This window comes from Gordionus sp. m RMFG-2023, chromosome 4 (genome assembly GCF_954871325.1).
Source record: "Gordionus sp. m RMFG-2023 chromosome 4, tfGorSpeb1-WG-v2, whole genome shotgun sequence".
NCBI classification, from domain to species: domain Eukaryota; kingdom Metazoa; phylum Nematomorpha; class Gordioida; order Chordodea; family Parachordodidae; genus Gordionus; species Gordionus sp. m RMFG-2023.
Genome location: NC_088778.1, coordinates 17442328 through 17468703, shown reverse-complemented (window position 1 = coordinate 17468703; position 26376 = coordinate 17442328). Strand labels below are relative to the sequence as shown.

The 26376-nt window shown below is 27.9% G+C and overlaps 1 protein-coding gene across 1 annotated transcript in view; it reads left to right on the top strand.

Moving 5' to 3' along the window:
* Positions 1 to 11364, top strand: part of LOC135928686 (uncharacterized) — a 33290-nt gene extending 21926 nt beyond the window's left edge. The window contains exons 9-11 of the mRNA XM_065465142.1: positions 9629 to 9678; positions 10290 to 10469; positions 10751 to 11364. Coding sequence (XP_065321214.1) covers positions 9629 to 9678; positions 10290 to 10469; positions 10751 to 11364 — 844 coding nt within the window. The remainder of the gene's footprint in view (positions 1 to 9628; positions 9679 to 10289; positions 10470 to 10750) is intronic.
* The last annotated feature ends 15012 nt before the right edge of the window (positions 11365 to 26376 follow it).

The following is a 26376-nucleotide window of genomic DNA, read 5'->3' as shown; positions in this document are numbered from 1 at the left end:
CCATGTCGCTATGTCTTGGTTTATATTATTAGGTCACCACTGTTTTGCCCTCATCTTCATTTTTACCATTCCAGTATGTCTTATATGTAGCATATCTAACACGTTGTTTCGGTTTTGTTGTGGTATTATCATTTTAGTTCTCCACAGTAAACAACCTCAAACTGTTGTGATTTCCCTTAATTGGCTATACTCCTTTAAACATGTATCATAGCTTATTGGTTACCTGTTTGTATACGTTATACTTTAAATAATTATCATTTTGCATTGTTTTTCTTTCAATTTCATTTGCATTTAAAGGTGTTGGTTTGGTTCCCCCATTGTATTTGATCCAGTGTTTCTTTTAATATTGTCTTTCCCTGTATAAATAATCGACATCATTGCTATTTTCGGCTACTCTTGAATTCTATTTCATACTAGTAACCTGCTAATAATAGCCCATCTTTGTATTCTGGTAGTGGATGTTGTTGGTATAGGATGAAATATACTAATTGCTTATAATCTGTTTGTTATGTGAGCCTTTTTCCATATATAAATCCAAATTTGACGGCAAGAGTTTCTCTTTCTATTTTGCAGTAATTTCTCTGCTGTATTTAGCATTCTTGAGGCGAATACGATTGGTCTCCCCCACTTCTATATGTGAGATTACCACCCTATTCCTTTGGCCGAAGCATCTGTTGCAAATATGATTGGTAATTTTGGATTATAATGTTGTAATACTGGAGCAATATTTATTGCTTTCTTTATTTTTACTTATAGATCTTTTTATTTCTTTGTGTCCATCTTCAATCTACTACTTTTTCTAAAATTTATATAATGGTTTGTCTATATCTACAATTTGAAATGAATTTTGAACATTTAATTGTTCATAGAAATGACTGTAATTGTTATTAATTTGTTGGTTCTGGTGCTTTTTTAATGCCTCAGTATTTTTTTTTGTAGTTTTTATCCCATTTTTTGATATATTATGTCCTAATACTATTTTGTTTGAAAAATTAACATTTTCATATTTTTAGTCTGATATAATTTTTGTCTAAACCAAAATTAATTTTATGTTTCTCTCGATTTTTTTCGGTTATTATAATATCATCTAAATAACTACTCCTTCAAAACCTTTTAATTCTCGATGGCCCGTTGGAATATTGCCGGAGAATACGATATATACCAAATGGTAGTCTTGTATTGATTACAAGATATTTTGTGACCCTTCCTCCACTTTAATTTGAAAATAGGCAGCTGAATGATCCAATATTGAAAATATTAAAAAATCTCATTTAAATGAATAATATTTGTATTTACAATTATACAAATATCTTAATTATAATTTTAAATAAAATTTACTGAACCCAGGCGCGTAGGCAGGAATTTGGTCTGGGGAGGGGATAATAAAATTTTTTAAGAAATATTATTGTTAATTAAAAATATTAAGCATAAATTTATTAGGACTAATAACTTTTCTAATACACAATTTTAAATTAATGTGAATTACAAAAAAATTATACATATAAACCGGTATTGAAAAACTATAAAATAAATGTGAATTATAAAATATAAAGTGAATATAACCACGATATGAATTACTTAAATGACCCAAAATTGAAATTTGAATTTTTTGAGCCTTTAAAATTTTAATGTATAAAAAATTTAAATGATGGAAATATAAATTAATACACAAAAAGTTTCTTAGGAATAATTGTATTTTGTAAGTTTTGAGCTAATTTTTAAATTATCTATCCTTGCTTGGCGTTAAATGCCTATGAATATTCAAAAGATCCAAATCATTGAATCCACTTTCAGAAGTTGTATTTCATAGGTATGTTTTTCAGAGCGTTGCAGGCCCGGCCCCCGGGCCGGACCGTATTTTAATTTTTTATACATACCCGGGCCGGGCTCAAAATTTAAAAAAAAACACCCGGGCTGGGCCTGATAATTTTTTAAAAAAAATATCCGGCCGAGCTGTATATTTTAAAACCAAAAATTTGAAATCGCCATTATTAGCTATAAAAATCAAAAATAAATATAATTTATTTTAAAAAAATTCGGGCTGGGCCTGAAAAAAAAACCGAGCTTGGCCTGAATTTTTTTTTTAAAAAACCGGGCGGAAAAAAATTAAAAAAAAAAATTCGTGTCGTGCCCTGCAAATGGTATTTCTGCAGGGCTTTGTTATTCTTCTTAAAAAAGAGAATGTTCTCTCATTAGTTTACTAATGGGAAGAGTTGCTATTACATATAACCATTTTCATACATTGGGAATCTAAAATGTGTTTGAAATAATGCAAAGAAAGCATCCATAGCATTTTTTGGGGTATCAACCATAGTTAATCTTTTAATCATAGTTATTCAGCTAATAAGGCATCATAAGATACTTTAACATCTTCATGATAAAAATCTAACAAATATTTTTTTTTCTATCACCATCTGAATAAGGTTGGAAAGGCTTTTGTGGAAGTAATATCTATGGATTTGTAAGTGCTGTACAATGAATTAAAAACCATTCATTTATTTGGGTTATAAATGTATCTAAGAGAGGGACATTTGTTTTATAATACTCTTTTACTGATCCTATATTAATGTTTTGACGATGAGCTTGCTTGCTGCAAGTCGAGAGGGACAAATATTAAACACGTATAGCTCTGCTTTTGACTCAACAATAACATATAAAATATGAAATTCTTCATCAACATTAGCTCTAATTTCCTTGAGTTCTAATAAAATGCTCTCCGTATTCTCATCTTCTTAATCAAGTCAATGTCATGTTTTTGAAAAATATTACATAAAATAGTTGTATAATTAAATAATACATTCTAATGAGAAAAAAATTTGGAGTAAGTATTGAATCTAATAATTTTCTTGCTTCTGAGGAAATATTTCTTTCAAGCCATTGTGATATTCAATAATAGCATTAATAATCGGCTCTTATAACTCCATAAAAGCTGTTACTGCTTGATGATGGAGACTCGATCAAGTCGGACAAGCTTGCAATTTCTTTCTTCTTGTTCAACAAGGAGTTTCAGTGATAATTATTATTGACTAGAAATTTAGATAAATTGCGCCACTAAAATTTGAAGATAATAGGTAAATATTACGCCAAGGAAAACTTTCGAAATTAATTGACAAATAACTTAGGATGAATGTGATAAATAAATGTAATTAAATATATATATGAGATAGGAATAAATATTAACAAATATAAATTAATATTAACAATAATATTTTTAAAAATATAATCCGGTATCTGCATTTTTTGGCTTTGGAGGGGGGGGGATTTGTTCCTCTGCCCCCTCCCGCTGCGTACGCGCCTGACTGAACCTGATTGAAACCGAGTTCAAAAAATCTGTGTTTGGTTCGGGTTTTTAGAAATTTAAAAAAAAGAGTTTATATTCGGTTCGGGTTCATAAATTATTTACAAAAACTCAGGTTACTCCGGGTTAACACTGGGAAAAACACATTGGCACTAACATTTATATTGCGTAAAAAAATAAAGTAATTTTTTAGAATGCATTTCAAAATTATATAAAAATAATTATATTATATTCTAATGCATAATACGATATAGGTCAAAAAAGGTGAAAATACAATATTCCCTATTGCTAATCTTTTCAATATTTTAAATAATATTAACCGCACGTGTCCTTTGGTTATTGTTTACAGACCTATGATTTGTCAGTCGCTTTTTAATATATGAATAAAAATTATTTTTGCTGAAATAAGACCCGGCCCGCTTAATCATCATTAAATAAACTGAAAATATAAAAAAACTTGCAAATAAATCCATCATATTGATAAGAAAGCCGCGATCATATTCATATACAATGAATTAGAGATCTGTAATGGACGGGTTTTCAGCCCATAAGTTCCGCCCTTCCAATATTTTTAAAAAATTTAACCCGCCCACCCAACCCCAACATCTTCAGTTATCAGTACTTTGGTATTAAAAACTTTGAAATTTTAGGGAGCATATTTATTTTAATGTTTCTTAAATGATTTTAAATAACAAATAAAAGTTGTAAATATTTCCCTAGCTTCTTGAACTATTTTATTTATTCTCTTTTGGAAATATTAAATAAATATTGATTTAGAAATTATAAAAGGGATTTAGAACCTACCAGGCATATCCTTAAATGATTTTATAATACGAATTGTTCGCTATATTGATTTTTCAGCATTAGACTATTTCCAAACACAACGTTTTTTTAAAGCGAGACAGCTTAATAGATTATCCTTTCAAACACAACTTTTTTTATGCTGGCTATCTTGTTTTTTAAAATATCTTTAGCGAATAAATAGCGTCTTATACAATTTAAGTGGACAAGTTGTTTTTTAAATATTATATTATGCAATAATTTTAAACATTAAAATATTAGATGAATTATGTATTTTATATGCTAAAATGTAAAATAGTTTGATATTTCATCATAACTTGTTGAGTTTACTAAAACCTTTTTATCTATAATTTTTAAACAAATGATTTTTTTATTAATTGGGCATCATTATTAGTTATAAATTTAATTTATATTTGTTATTAAATTAAAATAAGGTATTCAATAAATTTAAGAAAATTATGATAATAGAATTGTTAGATAACAATTAATGATCATTATTAGAAATGAATATTTAGCAGATCAGATATTACATTTATCCAAACCGACAGATATGTTGTTTGAAATATTTTTATAAGTTTTTATAAAAATTTTATACAATTTACATATAGAAAACAATGAGTTATTTTATTATATATCTTTGTAATTAACTTCTACAAATCAATATAAATACATCAATTAATCTTCTTATTTTCCATTTTATGCCGATTTCCTTACCCAAGTAGGCCAGTTTTCCCTCTGATTTTTCTTTTTCATTTTTGACTGTCATTAGCATCAATATTTGTAAGAATAATGTTTCTCATATCTGCTGCTATCACATTTGTCCACGGCATCTTGGGTTCCTTTAGGTCTTGATCCTCCTACTTTCATCAAGGTGCATATCTTTACCCAGTCATCCATTGTCATACATAAAGAGATGACTGGGTAAAGAGATGCAATTAATCATCATATCAAATATATTTGAATACAATTAATTCTATTATCAATTACCTTTATTTTCAAGGTTAATTGATTCTATTACAGTTACAAATAAAAACCTTGCAAATTATTTATTACACAGTTATGTGGAATGCCATTTAATATAATTTTAATTATTTATAAGTTATAGCAACTTTATCCCTTATTTTTTTCAGATATTCATTGCCTACATTTTTTATGTCGTTACATTTATTAATGTAAATTTTTTTAATAAAATATATAAACTTATTTGGTGATAATATTTTAATAAAAATGATCTATTTATTTATATCCTTTTCTTAGATAACTTATCCCTCTAAATATTCAGTCTGCTTATTCTGCGAGTATAAATTATTTGAAAATAGTTTGGATAAGTTCTTTAGCTTTTAATATTTTAATAAGTAATTCATATTAGTTTAAAATAACATTGGCCCTTTTCTGGGGATATAGTAATTTTTTGCACAAATTATTTATTAAATTTTTTTTATTTAATTTGTAAATAATTTTATCTAAAAAGCGGTTTAAATTTATAAATAAAATACAACATAAATGATATCAAAAAGAATTATATTTTAAAAATTATATGAAAAGAAATATATAAATAAATTTTATTAAAAATAAATATCACCCTAGAGAGGAGTGAATTCTTAGAAAATTCTAACGAAAGCAGAATCCATCTATAATGAAGGCAGTTTGTTTAAAAGTAAAAAATATTGCGTAAAACGTGCCTCGGAAAGACTTTCAAAAACTTTTTTTTTTGAACATGGTCTTAGATTGGTTGTTCTTGCCTGAAGCCTTAAAGACAGATTAGTTAATTCAAATAGGAAATCATATATCAAGGCGAAATGTGATATGAATTTATCACTATCCATTATATTTTGCACTCTTGCTAGAATTTGCTGAATTTTTGAAATGCATGGACAGGGCTTCATAGTTATTCCAAACTGCCTTAACAGTTTACGAAAACCTCGACACCCATCATACATCAAGCACCCAATCTTCAGCAACTGAATACTCAATTCAGATGCTATTTGATCCAACGCCTTTTGATTTTATAGAGTGGCTATATAAACTATACATTAAAAGCTTTAAAGTAATTAACGCCTGTAACACTTTTATTTCATTGAACACCGCTTATTCTAAACGATGATTTTAAAAATACCAGATTATGATCGTTGGATATAATGCTCAAAGCACGTCCTACATCAGATTTCTTCTCTGTTTTAACATTGACGCCATCGCTAGCAAAATAATTTTTTTTATAAAAAATTTTAAGAAAATCTAGTAGGGTATGAACAATCCCCTCTGCAACTCTTGATTCCAATTCAATCAGATCAGGTCTAAGCAAATAGGTTTATCAAGAGAGGACCCCAATACAGATTTTACATAAATAATCAAGGCTTGTTTATATGATAATGTTGCCTATGATCGGAGAGTGATTTTTGGATTGCAAATTCATAATATTATTTACAATTTTCATATGCATTTTTTAGGAAATACTTTTAATTATTAACAACCCAGAATACCTAAAATGCAAAATGTATCACATATCTAAGCCATTGTGCTCTTGTAAATTTATTAACGATTCAAATCTACAAAATGTCGATTTGCTCTTGCAAGATAATATGCAGTATTAAATATTTTCTTAGTCGGTTTATCAATCTGATTAACCATTTTTAATGCAATCTAGCAGTATTTTTTTTATTTTGTTTCATAGCCTTTTTTAGCAGTTTTGGGTTCATCTGAATTGGCATGTTTCCAAATTTTTTGGTTTTTATGTGTTAGTCATATAAATGGCTGCTATCAATTGTATTATTGCACCATTTACTTGATATATGCATTTCTTATGACGGCGCAGGGTGTAGCTAGAAACGGTTAGTCAAAACAGATATGATGACATTCTCCTATTTCTTTTGGATATTCTCTTTTAAGAAACAATTACAATAGAGAAGGGTTAGTTTTTAAATTAAAAATGTACAATTACATTAATATACTACCATTTTGTTTATAACAATTTTTTTGTTTATTTCATGATAAAAAATATCAATAATATGTAGACCTGTGCGCCGACATAATATCGGCAGCCGGCGCAATTTTTAAAAAATCAATAAACGGCCGGCGGCGCGCATGATGATCTCCATGAATTTAACGTCAATCCAGCGGTAGAAAAAACTCTTTCACTAGGTGTGCTAGTCGCCGGAATGCAAAGAATTTTTTGGCGAGCATGGAAAGATTGGGAAGTTCACTCTCCTTTTTTCTCCAAAAATTTAGAACGTCCATATCTTGTGAATGTCGTTTTCCAAGAAAACTGTGGCATTCTTGTTTTAAGTCACCTAACTTGGAATCATAATTTATATTTGTTGAATGTTTATTTGCCAATTTTGTCAAATAACTTGAATTCATCCTCATTTGCTATATTTACTACCTGATTATCATTATTCTCTATAAGTTTAAGATGTTTTATTATAAATTCTGAAGCTGAGCAATTTTGTTCTATTAAATACTTTGACACAATTGTCAATTTTTAAAATCTTGGATCTAAAAGAGAAGCCAATACCTAGATAATTTTAAATAAAAAATAAAAGAATATACTTATATAATATTACTTGCAGATTACAAACCGGAAATCGTAACGCAAGTTTTTTTAGCATATTTTTCTTAAGTGAAATAATTTCAGAACTATCACTATCATTTACTATTAAATGTGTTTCAATAAAAAGTAACGCCAAGTTTATAGTAGGCCCTTTTAGTACTGAAAGAAATTCGTCAGTTTCTTTAAATTTTGAAAGAAATGCTAATAGTTCTTCTACCAGATCAGATTCATAATTTGAGAAAGTGCTTCTCAATTCTTTTCAAAACATTATTAATTAAATTCTTATTTAATCCAGATATGCTTTCTAGAATAATTAATATACTATGCCAACGTGTTGGGATATTTAATTTTAAGGTTTTCATATGCGTGGAATTATTGTTACTATTATCATTGGAACTGCCAATTTGAAACCGGGTATCCGGGTATGGATCAATGCTGTCAAGATCTAACATGTCTGATGTTAAATCTATTGTACTTAGGCATCTTCTTTGATATCCTCGAATTCAAATTCAACCTCTGCTGTTTTATATCTTAGAGCAGTAATAATTTCTCTAATTCTTTTGCAAAAAATTTCCAGACTATGGATTTTTTATTATCCAGAGTTAGGATACTAAAATTATTTAAATTATTAAAGTAGATGCATCCATTTTAAAAATATGTAAAATTATGGTAACTTTTGGAATTTTAAATTTTTGATTGATTGAATTCTATAATGACGTCAATATAATTAAGATTTTAAAATAGTAGAAATAAAAATTCATCAAATTCCTGATTGACATTAAAAAATTACAAGAGTGATGTTGACCAATTATTAGAATAAAAAGGTAGAAAGAAATTTCTGCGCCGGCCGTGCGCTGCCGATATGAAAATCGGCGGCGCGCCGGCGTGATTTTCTTAACGGCGGCGTTTTCGGCGTAACCAAAAATGGCCGGCCTGGGCACAGGTCTAATAATATGCTAAAATAACGAAAAATTATTTATTGGATAGGGCACGCCGTACCCCCTACATTTGTAAAAATTGACTGGGGTTAGCTAAAAAAATTTAATGGGACCTCCTCCGACTACATCCTTGTACATATATTACGGCCAGTAGCTTCACTAAGGGGGGTGGGGTGCACACCGCACATGGGCTTGAAATCTGTAGATCTTTTTTATACCTAAAAAAGGCCATTTTGAAAATGTTGGCATCGAAAATTTTTTTAAAACTCCCCTGAGATTGTAAAGGTTAGTGATGCCACTGATACTATATACTAATATATAAATATAGCTAGTTTAGTTAGCTTAAAAACTATCTAAAGGCTTAGCTAATTTACAAACTAGCTAGGATTTTTATTTTATGATTTTTTCTTATGATTTCCTGAATTAATTGATTTTTCTCTTTAATATACTTATATTTTTTATTTTTTTGCCTCTCTTATATCCAATCATCTTTAAACCCCTCCCCCCACTTCAATATTAACTCTGTTAATGAATACTTCGATTTGTATCGTAATGATATTTTTAATCGGTAATGCCAACACCCTTGGACATATTGGCCACAGGGCTTAGTACTATCTAATACCATGTGAAAGAAAAACAAAGGTTATTGGACTATCCACTTTAATTCCATTATTAGAGATAGAAAGGATACAAATTAAAATGATTAAAGGGAGCTTTATATGTTATGCCCGTACCTTTTATTTATATCATGAATGTCATAATATGCATTTCGATTAAAATAATATAGGGTTTAGCATTTATATCTTAATTTTTTTTAAAGCATCCCTATGGGTCGGGCCAAATTTACGCGCTGGAACCTTGCACAAAATAAATAAAAATTTAGATTAGAAATAATGCAAATTTATTATTTTTTTACGAGCTTGGGCCAGGCGGGAAATCTTTTATAAAAATTTTAATATATATTTTTTTAGTATTTGTATTTAGAAAACTTCCCCATCCTTGAATATTGACTATTTTTTAAAATATATAAATTTTTAATTCAAGCTCTTCAAAACTGTATCAGCTCAGATCTTCTCAAACCGGAGATATAGATAGTAAAAAAAAATTAATGATTATAAAAATATTTAGTTATCCCTTACTTATAAAGTAGAGATGCACCGATATCCCTTTTTTGACTATACCTCGATAACTGTCTCTCCACGCCTATACCTGGCATTGGCACGGATAAAAAATAACTTAAGCATATTTGATTTAGGTTCATTTTTTTTTTTTTAAGAATTCGTTTCTCATATTATATGAAAGGATATTTTTTTAATATTTCAATGTTATCACTCACGCTGAATATTAGTTTAGGTGGGGTCCAAAAAATTATGAATTAAGATTTTTTTTCTTGTCGGATTGTGATTAATTCTTAGAAAACAAAAAATAATAAAAGTCATTTTAAAGAATTAAATATTCTGAAAGAAATAGGGAGGGAGAGGAGCGAATTTTTCAAATTATTTTATTAAATAATAATATTTTGCAATATAATTGCAAAGTTATAGGAAAGCTATTTAGCTAATCTTTAGAGTATTGAATAGTTTACTAAAAGCACAGGTACCTGCAGAAATAGAAGGTATATAAGGGTCGGTACTATGAGTATCGGTACATCTCTGCTTAAACTTTAGACCGTTAATATACACACTCGTAATTTTATTTTAAAAAGGTGATCCAAATAATGACAGTGACTGTGATTATGATGAAAAGGACGAGTTTAAAAACGAGAAAAATACTAAGAACTGTTTATTGCTATATGCTGAAAATAATTCCGAAACCCAAATGATAAATTCTTGGGGGAACCAACTTCAATATCTTCCATCTATTCCTGCTTATTTTGATCAATATGGTAAATTTCAGAATATATTTTGAACTTTGCTGGGTGCTATTTTAAATCTACTGAAATTTTTACCCCCCCCCCCCCTCCTTTATTTATCGATGGAATATATATATAGTTAAAATATATTCAAATTTAGTTGACGAAATCGGGGTTTAGATAGGTTATGTGACGTAAAAAGGAGATAGAAGAATTATTGAAATTTAATGAATATAAGTGGTAAAAGTTGGATTTTTAAACGAAGTGTTTTAGATTAAAACAATTGTACTGTGATATTTTATACATTACTGTAGATCTCAAGGCACTAATACTACATAAATACGCACGGTTTAACCAATGTTATTGTGTTCCAATTTTCCCTGATTTAGATTATCATCATAAAAACTTTTCTCATTATTATAGTATGTGCTATTCTAGTAATAAAATATACGTTGATGGTTTTAACAACTCAACTAACATCTCTATGAATGGATCAGCAATCTCAAGTATTGAAACCCTAAATACACCCAATAAATATTCTACCAATGACTCATCAAATTATATACCTCCATATTCTCCCGCTATTTATTTTTCGGAACCCTTTTTAAACAATCGTAATTATCTGCTTTGTAATAGGAATTGTAAGGGCTTAAAGAATAATAAAGCAGAATACATTTTACATAATAATTCAGAAATATGTGTTAATAACATGAATTATAAACATAGATATTCCATTATGAACTCCAAGATCAAAAATAATTGTAATAATTGGCATTCAAAAGACTCTCAATCGAGCCTACATGATAATAATAATAATTCATATATTGAGAACAATTTATCTAAAGCTCAGGTTATATTCAATAAACGCCAAATAATGAGACGTTATTATAGGATAGCTAAGAAACAATACAAGAAAAGACTCAGTTGAATTTAAAATAATAATGTATTATAACTAATATCGATTCAAATTGTATAATAAAAAAACTTCTACCGATAATATTTAGTTTTTATTAGGGACTTAAATCGAATTTTCAAAAATTTGAATATTTTTGATATATATAATATCAAAACTTTCTCTTGGTTCTTCCTCGGGAGTAGTAGAGTTTAGCTTTTTATAAGATTCCATATGTACAAGTATTTTTTTTAAAGCAAAGATTAATATTATATTTATATTTAATATTATCACAATCAAAGAATTCAATTTTAAATAATAACTGCATTATTATTTTAAAAAATAACTTAATTTAAAAATCGTCCATTTAAAAAATTGAGCAAAAACTATACAAATAATTTTTAGAAAAAACTCGGTACCGTAACACCTGTTTAATTTGGGCAAATTCCTAATTTGACTAAAATGTTGATTCCAAACAAATTGTTGTTAACTACTATTAGAAAATACTTTGATAAATTTGGGCATATCTACTGTTTGAAATTTTTCCATTTTAAACAAGAGTGCTCGTGCTTCTTTTTCTACTGGTACATAATTTTTCTCTGACTCCAATAATATTCGCGAAGCAAATGCGATAGGTCTGCTAAAACCCTTTTAGATCACGTGAAGTAGCAGTTCCAAAACCAGTGTTGGAGACGTCATATTCTAATATGATCGACAAGTCTGGCGAATAAGAAATTAAAGTTTTATCTGTTGACAAAAGCTGTTTTATTTTATTAAATACATCTTGCTCCCTGGCAGACTAACCCCAGGAACATTTAATGCTTGTTAATTTATGCAATGGAGCTATACCATATAAATGTGGTAAAAATCTCTCGTGATAATTCACAAGTCCTAAAGATCGCAATTGGTGTATATTCTTAGGAGTTGGTATCCCTCGAATAGCATCTATTTTTTTCTTCGCTGGGTGCATGCCTTTTTCATCTATTACGAATCCCAGAAAAAATCTGATTCTTTTAAATAACGTATTTTCGTCCATTTTGCCTTCAAATTCCTGTTTTAATTTCATTAATACTTTCTTCCATTGTTCAAATGTTATACATTATTTTTTCCCGTTATGATAATATCGTCAAGGTATACTCCTGTCATTTTGTTGCCTTGTAATAGATTGTCCATATATTTTGGGAAATAGTCGGCGCACTAGAGAGGCTGAAAGGTATTGATATCGAAATACCCAATATGGGTTTTAGGTATTCCTTTGAGTTCTCTTTTACTGATAGCTGCAAATAAGCATATGATAGTGAATTTCAAACCCCATTTAAACATTTCAATTATTCTTACAAATTTTATATTCAAATTAACTGTTTCTTTAAAATTATAAATAACTTTTTTCGTATTCGACAGTTATTGAATCTGATGATTCATATACATCTAGATGCATAGCATGTAGCTTACATCCTTTACTGTATTATGCATAGTGCCCTACCTTTTGGAAATTGTAAAATGTTACCCTTGATGCAAAACATTTGAATGGGATGTGAGTTCTTCCACATCTTGAACAGTCATTGTTCTTATACATATCTTCAATTATCCTTACAAATTTTATATTCAAATTAACTGTTTCTTTAAAATTATAAATAACTTTTTTCGTATTCGACAGTTATTGAATCTGATGATTCATATACATCTAGATGCATAGCATGTAGCTTACATCCTTTACTGTATTATGCATAGTGCCCTACCTTTTGGAAATTGTAACATGTTACCCTTGATGCAAAACATTTGGGATGTGAGTTCTTCCACATCTTGAACAGTCATTGTTCTTATACATATCATTATTTTTCAATTTACTATTATCTCTGTAATTAAAATTCTTCTTATTATTATGTATAATTAAAATTTCCTTTGGGCCTTGATTATTCTCCATTTGCTCTTTAGATTTATTAACCTTTTTTTACCATCATATTTATAACTTCATTCTTAGCTCTTTTCATTGCCAACGCCATATTTAAAACTTGTTGAATGCTTACCTTTTCTCCCAGGTCATTTATTCAATCTGGAAATCTGGTGCGAATATCTTTCTCCAATGCTGTCATTTTTATTCCTGCCACCATCTGATTTAAACTTACACTCTTGTGTCAATTTTTTAAGATGATATTATGCGGTAAATGGAAATAACCTTTATTTGCTTTAAAATTCAATAACATGTAAAAAATACTTGATTTCCTCTTTAGATATTATATATATATATGTGAAACATGCGTCGAAAATAAAAATAAACACTTTAAAATGTTTTAAGCGTCAAATATTTATAGGCCTATTTACTATTAGTAAATATTTAATATGAATGTATATAGAATTATCTGAATGACAATTCTATATGTATAAATATCTATATATCTTATGAAGTTCTGTAAATTGAAAAAAGATTTTTTTACTTCAAAATTCAATAGCATGTAAAAAAAATACTAGGTTTCCTCTTTCCATATTATATGTATGTGAAACATGCTTGAAATAGTTTTCCAATCGAAAATAAAAATAAACACTTAAGGTTTTTTCAACTTTTAATATTTATAGGCCTATTACTTCTACTATTAGTAAATATTCAGTATGAATGTATATAGAATATCGTGAATGGCACTAAATGTCCAAACATCTATATCTTATGTTCTAAATGGAAATAACATTTATTTGCTTCAAAATTCAATAACATGTAAAAAATACCAGGGATCCAAACCATAACAAATAGCGGTTCAGGATTGGATAAAAATAACAATTCAAGGATAAAATATCGGTTCGGTTTGAACCTCCAAAAACCGGTTTAAACACTTGAATTCAAACCTACATTCGAATTATGTATAAGGAAGAATTTTTTTTTATCATATAAAAAACACATATATAAATGTTGTCCCGGATTTGTAAATAATTCCATGTATATTTATACCAAAACGCCTATCAAAAAAATACATTTTATGATTGGTTTAAAAAGAATTTTCTACGTTAATCAATTTTTTTTATAAAAATTTCTCATTTTTTTATAAAAAAGGTCATTATTGAATTTTTTTGAAATTATTATAAAATTTCTTAAAATTATTATTGAATCTTCAAAAAATTATAATAAAATTTCTGGATTATGATTAAATTTCGAAAAATTATAAAGTTTCAATATTTTTAGAATTTAGTTATAATTGAATAAAGAAATAAAATTTTAATTTGCAAAAGTATATATATCAAGATCAAAGTAATTGAGTAATTATCTACGGGAGTAAGTTCTAAGTTCTCATTATTAAGTATTTTTTTTTTTATCGAAGTTCAATTTTTTAGAATCTTATTTATTGTGAATTTCAATTTTTTGTATTGAAGTTCAGTGGTTCTTTTGCTCTTTTTTGTTTTTTTATTTTAAGAAATTAAATTGTATCATCATTAATATTTGGGTGGTGTTTTTTTGGTTAATAAAACCTTCATTTTTATTAATTGCACATTATAAAATTATATTATATTTATAAATGTAACAAATATATATCAATGATTTATTTTAATATTAACAAAATTTAACTCTATTTACTTAAAAAAAATTTATTAAGCCGCACAATGAATATATTTTCAAGATTCGTCTCATTCAAATTACATCTATAAAGAGATAGTATAAATTTAATTAGTGAAAAATATCTTTCCACATAACATGGGTAGCCAGCACTGGTATGATATCTGATAATTTGTATTTGTTTTTCTTCATCATTTTCCTTGATTGTCATCGTCACTACTCCATAAATAATTTTACCATCTTAATAAGATTTATCCCATTGTCAGTTGTTATAGAGTATATTTGTGATGTTTTGATTCCATAATCATTTAATACTTTTATTAAAAAGAGTTTTAAATTTCCTATAGTGGGCCGTTCAAAATTTTCTTTCATTGCTAGTGTTCTCAGAACAATTTTTGATTTTTGATTATACGGAAGACTAATCCTAATAATGGACCTGTCTATAGGAGTAACACAGTCAATTTTTAAAGATAATAACTTTCCATTTATATCTTTGATTATATTTTGCCGAATACTTAAGGCTAACCTGCAACATTAGATTAAATATTTTGAGAATTAATTTTAATATTACCCATGCCTTCTTTAGGAAAGAATTTTTTTATAACCGCTATCATCGATTAATTTGAATGGTCTGCCATTAAAAATGACCAACTCAGTACAAACAACGATTATTTTTTTTTTAGTTTTACTGATATTGTTCTTTTAAGACTTTTTCTATCTTCTGTTGGCTTGATGAAATCTTATACCTTTTTATTTTATTAGGCTTTTGTTGTGATATATTGTTAATTTTATCGAATTCTATGTGACGCTTAATATTTGCCCCATGATGGCTTTTCATATTTATTTAACAATCAGTAATATTACATTTTGATGTGTCATAATACTATATGTAAATAATTCATATATTGGATTTAATTTTTCTCTAGGCATAATAATTTATAAACTTAAAATATTTAAAAAATGTTGTAAAATGGCAATATACTAAAGTTTATAAAAAATATGAATGACACCTATCAATCAAATGTGATTGATAATGATCTTTAAAACAATTTGAATATAATTAAAAATTTTGCAATAAATAACTTACACATTATTTTATAAGCATAAAATCATGAGACTCGAACCGGTTCAGAGGCATTTTATCGGTTCAGGTTCAGCTAGAAATATTTTTAACGGTTTAGGTTCGATAAAAAATACCGATTTTAGCAATATTGGTTTGCATAGTTATAAGGTTCGATTTGGATTCCTTAAAAATACTTGTTTCTCTTTAAATATTATATTTAATATATATAATCGCCTCAAGAAATGAACGTTTTCGTATAACCTTAATGTTAATTATTATTTTTGGTATCAACTTTCCTATCATCTTAATGTTAATTTTTATTTTTGGTATCAACTTTCCTATCATCTTAATGTTAAATAGAAGGAGACTATATACTTCTAATGTTAAATTATTTATTTTAAAAAAGATAAGTTTTTTTATATATCAACGAGATTTGAACCACTGACTTAAAGTTCGTTAGACAAACGTTCTTTCCAGTCACCCCCACCCCCTTCTATATTTAATTTTGTAATACAATTTTTCTTATATATGAAACCATATTATGATAAAGTAATTAAAATATATCATTATTTATTTTTTTTATTGGAAGCTCCAGGCTTGGGAAAACAATTTCAAAATTATTATCGGTTGGCCAGATTTGAGAAATTTTTTTAAAATTATAATGGGTCGGGCTAGTTTTGTTAAATAGTCGAGTTTTTACGACTCTGAACTCAAGTCGGAGTCGCAAAACTCATTTCAAATTGAGTGAGTCGGCTTCAGAGTAGGAAAAAATTTATTTTGAATCCGCCTGCTATTATTATTTACTCCACGATAAAATATTTAAAAAATTTAACCACTATGGTTCGAGAATTTAAATATTTTAAAATTCAAAATGACTTATGTATAGTGTTAATTTGCTTAGTCGTAAAATTTAGCACTTCAATTTTTTATGGACAATATAACCCAAGAATCATACCCAGGTCTGAATATTTTTTTTAAAAAATCTTTTTTTTATATATATTCTAAATAATTGTATAAGTTGTCTTGTTAAACGGCTCGATTTGAGCCAATTTAAAAACGGCTAACTCAACATTTTATCTAGAAAGCTATTATGTAAGCTTTAAGATTGTGGTCATAGATGGCACAAAAGTTTAGACATCTATCAGCGAAATGTCGGGGTTTAGATAATATTAATAATAACATGGTCATATTCTTAAAATAATACATTTCGAATTTAAAAATATTTAAATTTTCGAACCATAGGGGTTAAATTTTTTTAATATATTTATCGTGGAGTAAATAATAATAGCAGGCCGATTCAAAATAAACCTTAGACGACTCTGAAGCCGACTCATCGAGCCGACTCTGAAGCCGACTGAGCCGCTCAAATTGAAATGAGTTTTGCGACTCAAAACTTGACTAGATTTTAGGCTAAGTCGACTTGACTTAGCCAATTAACAACACTAGGTCGGGCTGAACTTGAAAAATATTTTTATAATATGTTTTATTGGAAGCTTAAAAAAATTTTAAAATTATTATCGGTTGACCAGGTTTATGAAAATTTTTTTAAAATTATAATGGGTCGGGCTGGTCATGGAAATTATTTTTATAAATTATATTGGGCTACGCTTGGGGAAAATTTTCCAAATTATTATCAGCTTGGACGCTTGGGAATTTTTTTATTATTAACTATGGATCAGACATTGACCTAAAACAAATAAACCAAGGCCCATAAAATCTGATTTTGATTTTTAAATTCATTATGATTTTTTTAAAATATTTTATTCCAGTTCTTAACTGCTAAAATTATTATGATCTTTGGTCGGGGTTGGGGAAATTTAAATATTTTATTCCAGTTCTCAACTACCAAAATTTTTATGATCTCTTGGGGTTGGGGAAATTTTTTTAAAATTATTATAGCCTTGGACCTTGCTTGGGAATTTTTTCAATATTAAATAATAGGCATAGATGATCAGTAATATTTTAACAAATAATATTGATATGGGTATCAATTAAAAGCTTTAAATATATTTTGACTCAAAACATACATTTAAACTTAGTTTTAATGGATTGAATCTGACTTAAAGGTGGGAGGGGATTATAAAGAATAAAATTGGATATTATTTTCAAATAACAGGTAACAACTATCATAAGAGTAAGGAGAAAATTCTCATTCCTCGTCATTTTTGACGGACTCAGCAATGCTGGCTAACGGGAGCTCTGGCACTCTTAGTTATATATTTTTCGTTTTGCCCTTCAAGAAAGACGGGTTATCATACTTTTCTCCCTTATTCGATGATAGATGAATCAAAAATTAAGAATATCTTATGAGATGTGATTCACAAATTTACCTCTTTTTCGCCTAAATTTTAATATATTTATAAAATATATTAATTAATTAAGTATATTTAGTACCTTATACACAAACTAATTACCCCTCAACCTTGTCATTCTTGACAGGTTATTAACTAGTATATTATATATATATGTTAAACATGCGTAAAAATGCTTTTCAAGAGAAAATAAAAATAAACACACTAAGGTGTTTTTAACTTCAAATATTTATAGGTTATTCATTCTACTATAAGTAAATATTTAGTATGAGTGTATATAGAATATTATAAATGACCATTCTAATGTCCAAACATCTATATCTTATGTTGTTAATGGAAATAACCTTTAATTGCTTAAAAATTCAATAACATGTAAAAAATACGTCGTTTCCAATTTAAATATATATGTGAAACATACATAAAAATGATTTTTATTCGAAAATAAAAATAAACACTTTAGTGTTCAAATATTTATAGGCCTATTTCTTCTACTGTTAGTAAATATTTAGTATGAATGTATATATAATATTATGAATGACAATTCTAAATGTCCAAATATCTATATCTTATGAAGATCTGCAAATTGAAAAAAGATTTTTTTACTTCAAAATTCAATAGCATGTAAATAAATATTAGGTTTCCTCTTTGCATATTATATATATGTGAAACATGCTTGAAAAAGTTTTTCAATCAAAAATAAAAAAATACTTTTTTCGCGATGAGTCAAAATTCTCGTCTGGATAAACCAATTGAATAAAAAAAAAATAATGATTAATGTTTATGGCTGCATTCAAAGAGGAGACGGATCCGTTTTTTACATCCGTTCCGTCAAAAGTCAATCTCATTAAAAATGATATATATATATATGTTCAAAGTGCGTCCGTTCCGATACCTTCCGTCTTAAAACGGATTCGGCAAATTTTGAAGTCAAAATTTAACTTTTTGATCCGGCAAATTATATAAAGCGTTATAACGTTACTTATAATTTTTTAAAAATGAAAATCAATATATATATCAGAGACCTGCAGGCCCGGTTCTAAGCCCGGCCGGGCCTGAAAATTTTTTTTTAAAAATATCCGGGCCGGGTTCAGGCCGTATTTTTAAAAAAAATTATACAACATGAATTATTATATTTGTCAATTAGATATGGTAATAATGATTATATATGATTATGATTAATATAATGTTTGGTGAAAGTTAACACTAGCTAACACTCATAGTATCTATCACATAAAATTATAGTTTTCCTGCCATGGAATAAATACGCAAAGGTTTAAATACATTTTTTTTTTCTCTTTAGATTTCACCTTTTCTGGTGGTAAGCTCCTTCAACATCTCTCTCCACTTTATGTTATTCATGCAATCTCTTCTATTTTATACTTCTTTATATTGGCTCTAACTTTATGGCCCCATTGAAGTTTTGGCCTTCCTCTTTTACGTTTGCCCATCACTTTCAACTTTATTTCCTATGTAGTTCATAGGCCTTCTCATTGTGTGCCCATACCACCTAAGTCTGTTTACCATTAACTTAGTCTTAATGGGCACTACCTTTAAACTATTTAGTATTCTTGTACTGCGCACCTTATCCTTTCTTGTTACCCCAGCAATCATCCTCAGCATTCTCATCTCCATAGTTTGTAGACTTCTCTCGTCTGATTCTTTGGTTGGCCATGTTTCCGAACTATATAGAATAGTTGGTTGTACTATGGAACTGTAAATTTTTCCCTTTAATTTGTGTGGGATTCTTTTGTCAAATAGCACTCCAGATAAAGATCTCCACTTTAACCACCCTTGATTAATCTTACTCTTTATCTCTTTTTCTATTGTGCCGTTTGTTTGTATAGTGGAGCCTAAATATTTGCAGCTTTCAATTGCGGATATCTGCCAATCATTTATATCAATACTCCGTTTCATCTCCTCCTATCACCATATACTCCGTCTTTTCTCTATTTACTTTTAATCCGTGAGTTTCTAGGATATTTATCCAATTCACTAACCTTTCTTTCATTTCATCCTTGGATTCGGCAAGTATCACAATATCATCTGCAAATATCATATTCCACGGGACTGTTTGATGTATAGACTGTGCTAATACATCTATTACTGTAATGAAGAGAAGTGGGTTGAGAGCCGACCCTTGATGAACTCCTTCGGCTATTGTGAAGCCTGCTGAAGTACCTGTTGTGCTACGGACCATTGTTGTATGTCCCATATACATATCCTGTATTATTCTTATATATTTTTCGGGAACTTTTTTGTGGCGTAGCGCCCACCAGATAAGTTTTCTTGGGATTCTATTGAAGGCCTTTTCTAGATCGAGAAAGACCATGTGTAGCTTTTTGTTCTTTTCCCTGTATTTTTCACTCATTTGCCTAATTGCATGGATAGCATCGGTTGTTGATCTTCCAGGCATAAAGCCAAACTGTGTCTCTCCTATTTCGATTATATCTCTTAATCTTTTTTCTATTATTTTTTCGTATAGTTTTAGACAGTGTGACATTAGTTTTATAACCCTGTAATTTTGGGGGCATAAAACTAATGAGGATTAAATACAATATTATATAATATATGTTATAATTTTTATTAATTAAAATATCAGTTTTCTTTTTTTTATAAATACAATTAATATAGTATATTCTCAAAATATTATTTACACAAATTTTTTATAGTATCAATTTGTAATATACTAAATATCTGTTTATAATAAAAAATAATAATATGTTAAAGTGTTGTTGAACGGCTCGTTTTGAGACGATTTTTAAAAACGGCTAACTCAGTTTTTTATCAGAAAAATATTATGCAAGCCTGAAAATTTTGCTCATAGAAGGAGCAAAGGTTAAGACATATAGTTTCGAAATTTCGAGGCTTAGCCAATATTTTTCTGGCGAAAATATTGAGTTAGCCGAAAATCGGCTCAAAACAAGCCGTTTAAAAACATTAACTAATATGCTTGCTTATTAAATGATAATACTCACCGAAAAATATGATAAAATACCAAATAGGTGAATTTTTTATATATACCAGGTCGAATATAATTGTAAAAAATTCCTAGCCGTGCCTAAAACATTTTTTTTAAAAAAAATCCGGGCCGGGCAGAAATTTTTTTAATCCGGGCCGTGCAAATGGTACCTTTGTAGGTCTCTGATATATCATTTTTAATGAGATTGACTTTTGACGAAACGGATGTAAAAACGGATCCGTCTCCACTTTGAAGGCAGCCTATAAATTTTTGTTAATTTTACATAAACATTATGTCCACAACTTCTAATATTTATAGGTTTATTACTTATAATATTAGTAATGTATATAGAATATTATGAAAGACACTTTCTAAATGTCCAAACATCTATATCTTATGCTCTAAATGGGAATAACATTTATTTGCTCCAAAATTCAATAACATGTAAAAAATACTTGATTTCTCTTTAGATATTATATATATACTAGCTGATAGCCCATCAAGAATGACGGGTAATCAGAATTTTCTTCATTTCAATGATGAATGAATAATAAATTTTACCTCATTGATGGATGAATCAGAAATTTTTCTATCATGATCATTAAATAATTAAGATTTTTTACATGGAAATAATGTTTCTTGTTAGCACCCAAATACTAACATTATCCACTATAGCTCCTGTTAGTCATCATTGCTGTTCACTCCCCACCGTGTGAAGGTAGGAGATGGATTTTAGGGGAGCAAATAAATGAAAATAAGAAGGAAGAAATAGAAAAATAAGACAAAGATGTAAATTATAAGAAAATATAATAATTGTGTATTCTTCAAGACTTGAAGATTATCGGGTTCCAAAAAGCATTTGTAACAATATTTAAAAAAAATATAATATAGTAAAATTTATAATAAAAAATTTCACTAAAAGAGGAGATTTAAGATATTTTAAAAATTGAGAGGGTTGTAAAATTTTTAAGCATTAGTGGGGTATATCCGTACGTTGTCTTTTATTTGAAAATGTTGTTGTCGTGTCTTTCGTTTTTAATGATGATGTGATTTCCTTACTAGTAGTTTGCCCTAAATAACCTGAAATAAAGCGTGTTAATTGAAAGTATAAAACAGAATTTACTGATGATGATGATGGTATCGTGTCTTTGATGGTTTTGCTCGATGTGGTGTCGTTTTTGATGTGATTTCATTGCTCGTAGTTTGCTGTAAATAACCTGAAATAAAGCATGCTAATTGAAAGTATAAAACAGAATTAACTGATGATGAATATATCGTATCTTTGATGAATTTGCTTGATGTGATGTCGTTTTTGATGATGATGTGATTTCCTTGCTCATAGTTTGCCATAAATAACCTGAAATAAAGCATGTAAATTGAATATAAATAAAAAATAAAAAGACTATAAAAATTTAACTTCCATTGTCTATGAGATATCCTTAAAAAATCTTATTTAATATATAAGTATTAATTATGTAAAATGTAGAGAAGGCAATAAAATAGGACCTTTCATGGCAACAATTTTTGAACTTTTCATGAAATGGTTTTTCAGATAAATCATAGTATTGAAAAATATAGTCAAAATAAGAAATTTATATAGGTCTTAGTATCCTTAAAAAAACTTATTTGTAAAATGTAGATAAGGCAATAAAACAGGATCTTCATGGCAACAATTTTTAAATTTTCCATGATTTGATTTTTCAGAAAAAAATCATAGAATTAAAAAATATAATAAAAATAAAAAGACTATAAAAATTTAGTTAAGGATGTTAAAGCAATAATAATACATTGCTTTTGATTTTCAGTATCTTTTTGTTGAATGGTATCTTGTGCAGGAATCTAAAAATATAATAAAATAGTATTATTAAATTAAAAAATTTAACTTCCATTGCCTATGAGATATCCTTAAAAAAACTTATTTAATATATATGTATTAATTATGTAAAATTGTATGTGTAATATTAATACAAGATTATGTAAGAATATCTATAAATCAGTTAGTTCTAGTATATATGTCGTTTTAGGATATGGAATCATGTGGGATTCGGAATCCCAACGTGGAGATTCAAGCACGTTTTATTCGGGATATTTTTTTTAAAAATATTCCGAATCCCCATGAAGAATATTTTCAATCTAAAGATATTTAAATTAGCTTTTATTCGATACCCATATCGATATTTTGTGTTTATAAAAATATTCCTGACCCCCCAAGACCTAGATCAGCTCTCTATGAGTGATTATTATTATTACAATAAAAAAATATTTTAATTCTTTTATTTGATACCCATATCAAAAAAAATTATTTTTTACACCACCCTCCCCTCCATCCACCCTCCAGACCAAGTCATACCCATCAAAACAAAAAATGTCTAAAGATATTTAAATTAGCTATTATTTGATACCCATATCGATATTTTATTTTGATAAAAATATTCCTGACCCCCCAAACCTAGACTCGCCCATATAGGGTAGAGATTGGCCTCCAGTTGTAAGATCTTTTGATTAGCTATCGATTGATACTCTATATTAGACATATCTTATTTCATAAGGCCAAAAAAAACAACATTGAAAATAAATAAACATAATTTTAAAAAGAAATAAAACGAAACGCGCGTAAAACGCTTTTTAAAATAAGATTCCTCTTTATCACAATCAAAACGTGATAATACCATATTATCATTCCTTAACATAAAACCCTAATTTTTTAGTTATCCCTTTAAAACCCGTGATGATCCCAGATAGTTCAGATCCCTTTAAAAATTACGACATAACATGTTTAAAAATGTTTTACAATCAAAAATAAAATTAAACACTTTTCAACGACAAATATTTATAGGCCTATTCCTTCTACTATTAGTAAATATTTAGTATGAATGTATATAGAATATTATAAATGACAATTCTAAATGTCTAAACATCTATATCTTATGCTGTGAATGGAAATAACCTTTATTTGCCTGAAAATTCAATAATATGTGAAAAATACTTGGTCTCCTCTTTAAATATTATATATATGTTAAACATGCGTAAAAATTTTCAATCGAAAGTAAAAATAAACACTTTAAATAACAATTATAATTAATACAAATGATTATATTATCAAAATCAGGGTTTCGAACCGTTAAGCATAACGGTTCGGTTCGTTCCGGGTTTTAGTTTAAAATTATAAAGGTTTTGTTCCATTTCGGTTTTTTTAAAAAAAATTCATATCGGTTCGGTTTATAATTTATAAAGGTTCTTTTCGGTTTGTTCCGGTTATAAATTTGATTTTTAAAAAAATTAATCATTAACCATGTATATATTAATTTTAGAGAAAAATCTTTAATTTATAATTTCTTATTTAATTTAACCATGATAATCTAATAGATATTTTTATTAAACTTAGTAAATATAAATTAGACAAATAAATTTTTTGTATTTCATAAATAAATAAGATAAAAACAAACATGCGTAAATACAATGATGAATAAAATAACGCATAAATAGAATAAAATGTATACTATTTATGTTTAAAAAGAGAATTAGAACGGATAACTAAAATATTTTCTAATATTTCAGGATCTCTGCGCAGAGAGTATAAACTTCTTTCTACAGATACCTGCGTAGCTGGAACTGCTAGCACAGTTATAGCTAACTTATAAAGTTCTGGCATACTATATACATTTTCCCAATAATTGAAAAGATTAGTATCTTTTTCTAATCTCTCTATATTATCAAATGAGCTATATATTCTATTTCTATACATTTATTATAATTTTCTATCCCCTGAGAATTATTCTTATTAAGACTTTCATGTGACTTTAATAGATCTTCAAAATCATCATCTAAATTATCTTTCGAATGCGAACACGTAGGCATAGTATTTAGAATTTCAATATTCTGATTATTTAGACTTTGTATCAAGTTCCAAGTTTTACAAAGATGTTTTCTGGCGATCTCTCTTTCTTCAAATGTTAAAAATATTATTTTAATAATAAATAATTTGTATTGACTTAAATGAATATTAGAATTCTGAATTTAAAAAAACAATATGATTATAAATAAAAAATTCTCATATCATTAAAATATTGACCATTTTATTTATTGTCATTTAAATTCTATGATTCAAGTTTTTATAATGAGATAAAATATAAACCATATAATATAAAAATGAATGTAAAAAGTACTTGATTTCTATTAGATGTTAGTTATTAATAGTAGAATTATTTAATTTTTTCTTAAATTATTAGCAAGTATTATTATAAAAGTTTATTAATAACTTATATATATAAACTTGTTAATTTAGCCAAGAATAAGTATGTGTGATTTTAAGATATCTTTTCTAATTAACAGAATCTGCCTAATCTCTAATAAATTAAGTATTTAAAGAAAAAAACAATAAACTTGGTATTAATTGATATATAATGTTGATAATATAAAAATATTTCATTCATACATGGTGTATATCCGTTTTATTATAGTGGACGGTACCACTATGTAGCCAGCTAACAAAGTGAAAAAGGGAGAAGTACGAAAGTGGTGATGTATTAGTTCCGTTACGGCAGAATAGTGTTAAGAAATATAATGTCATGTAATAATGTACCTGAATCCTGATATGGTTATTTAGTGAGGCAACAAAAAAACTATAATAACTCTTATATCTTGGTGAGTATTGAGAGTTTAAGTTAAGTTTGCATGATGAGTCCCTTCTTTGTTTGTTGTTCGGTGTGACGATATCGCGTGTCCTGTAGACCTTGTACGCGCTGTGCAAATGATATTTGGGTTCGTCGGTGTTATTGTGTTATTATCATAACCAGTGTTCGTTATCATTATCCATTATTCTATTTGTTGTTGTAGCTGTTGTTGTTATTGTCGCCGATATCGTGTGTCCAGAAGAAAAAGTCGTGGGTTCATATGAGGAAAGTTGCGTTGTCCAGATTATTATCTCATCAAACATGCTTTGTTCTAGCTATTGCAAGAAAAGAACAAGAAGAGAAACGATTCCTATTTTAATTTAGGCCGAATTTAGCATGTATTTTAGATGTTCTTTTAGGTGTTTCTTGTTCTTGCTGAGTGCCATGAAATCTGCAAACGAGAGATTGATCAGGTCCATATCCTTCAAGCATTTCGCCAACCAATAGTATTTAGGGGTACTTTTCTTCCCACCGTCAGGGGACCATTTCATGGACGAGAA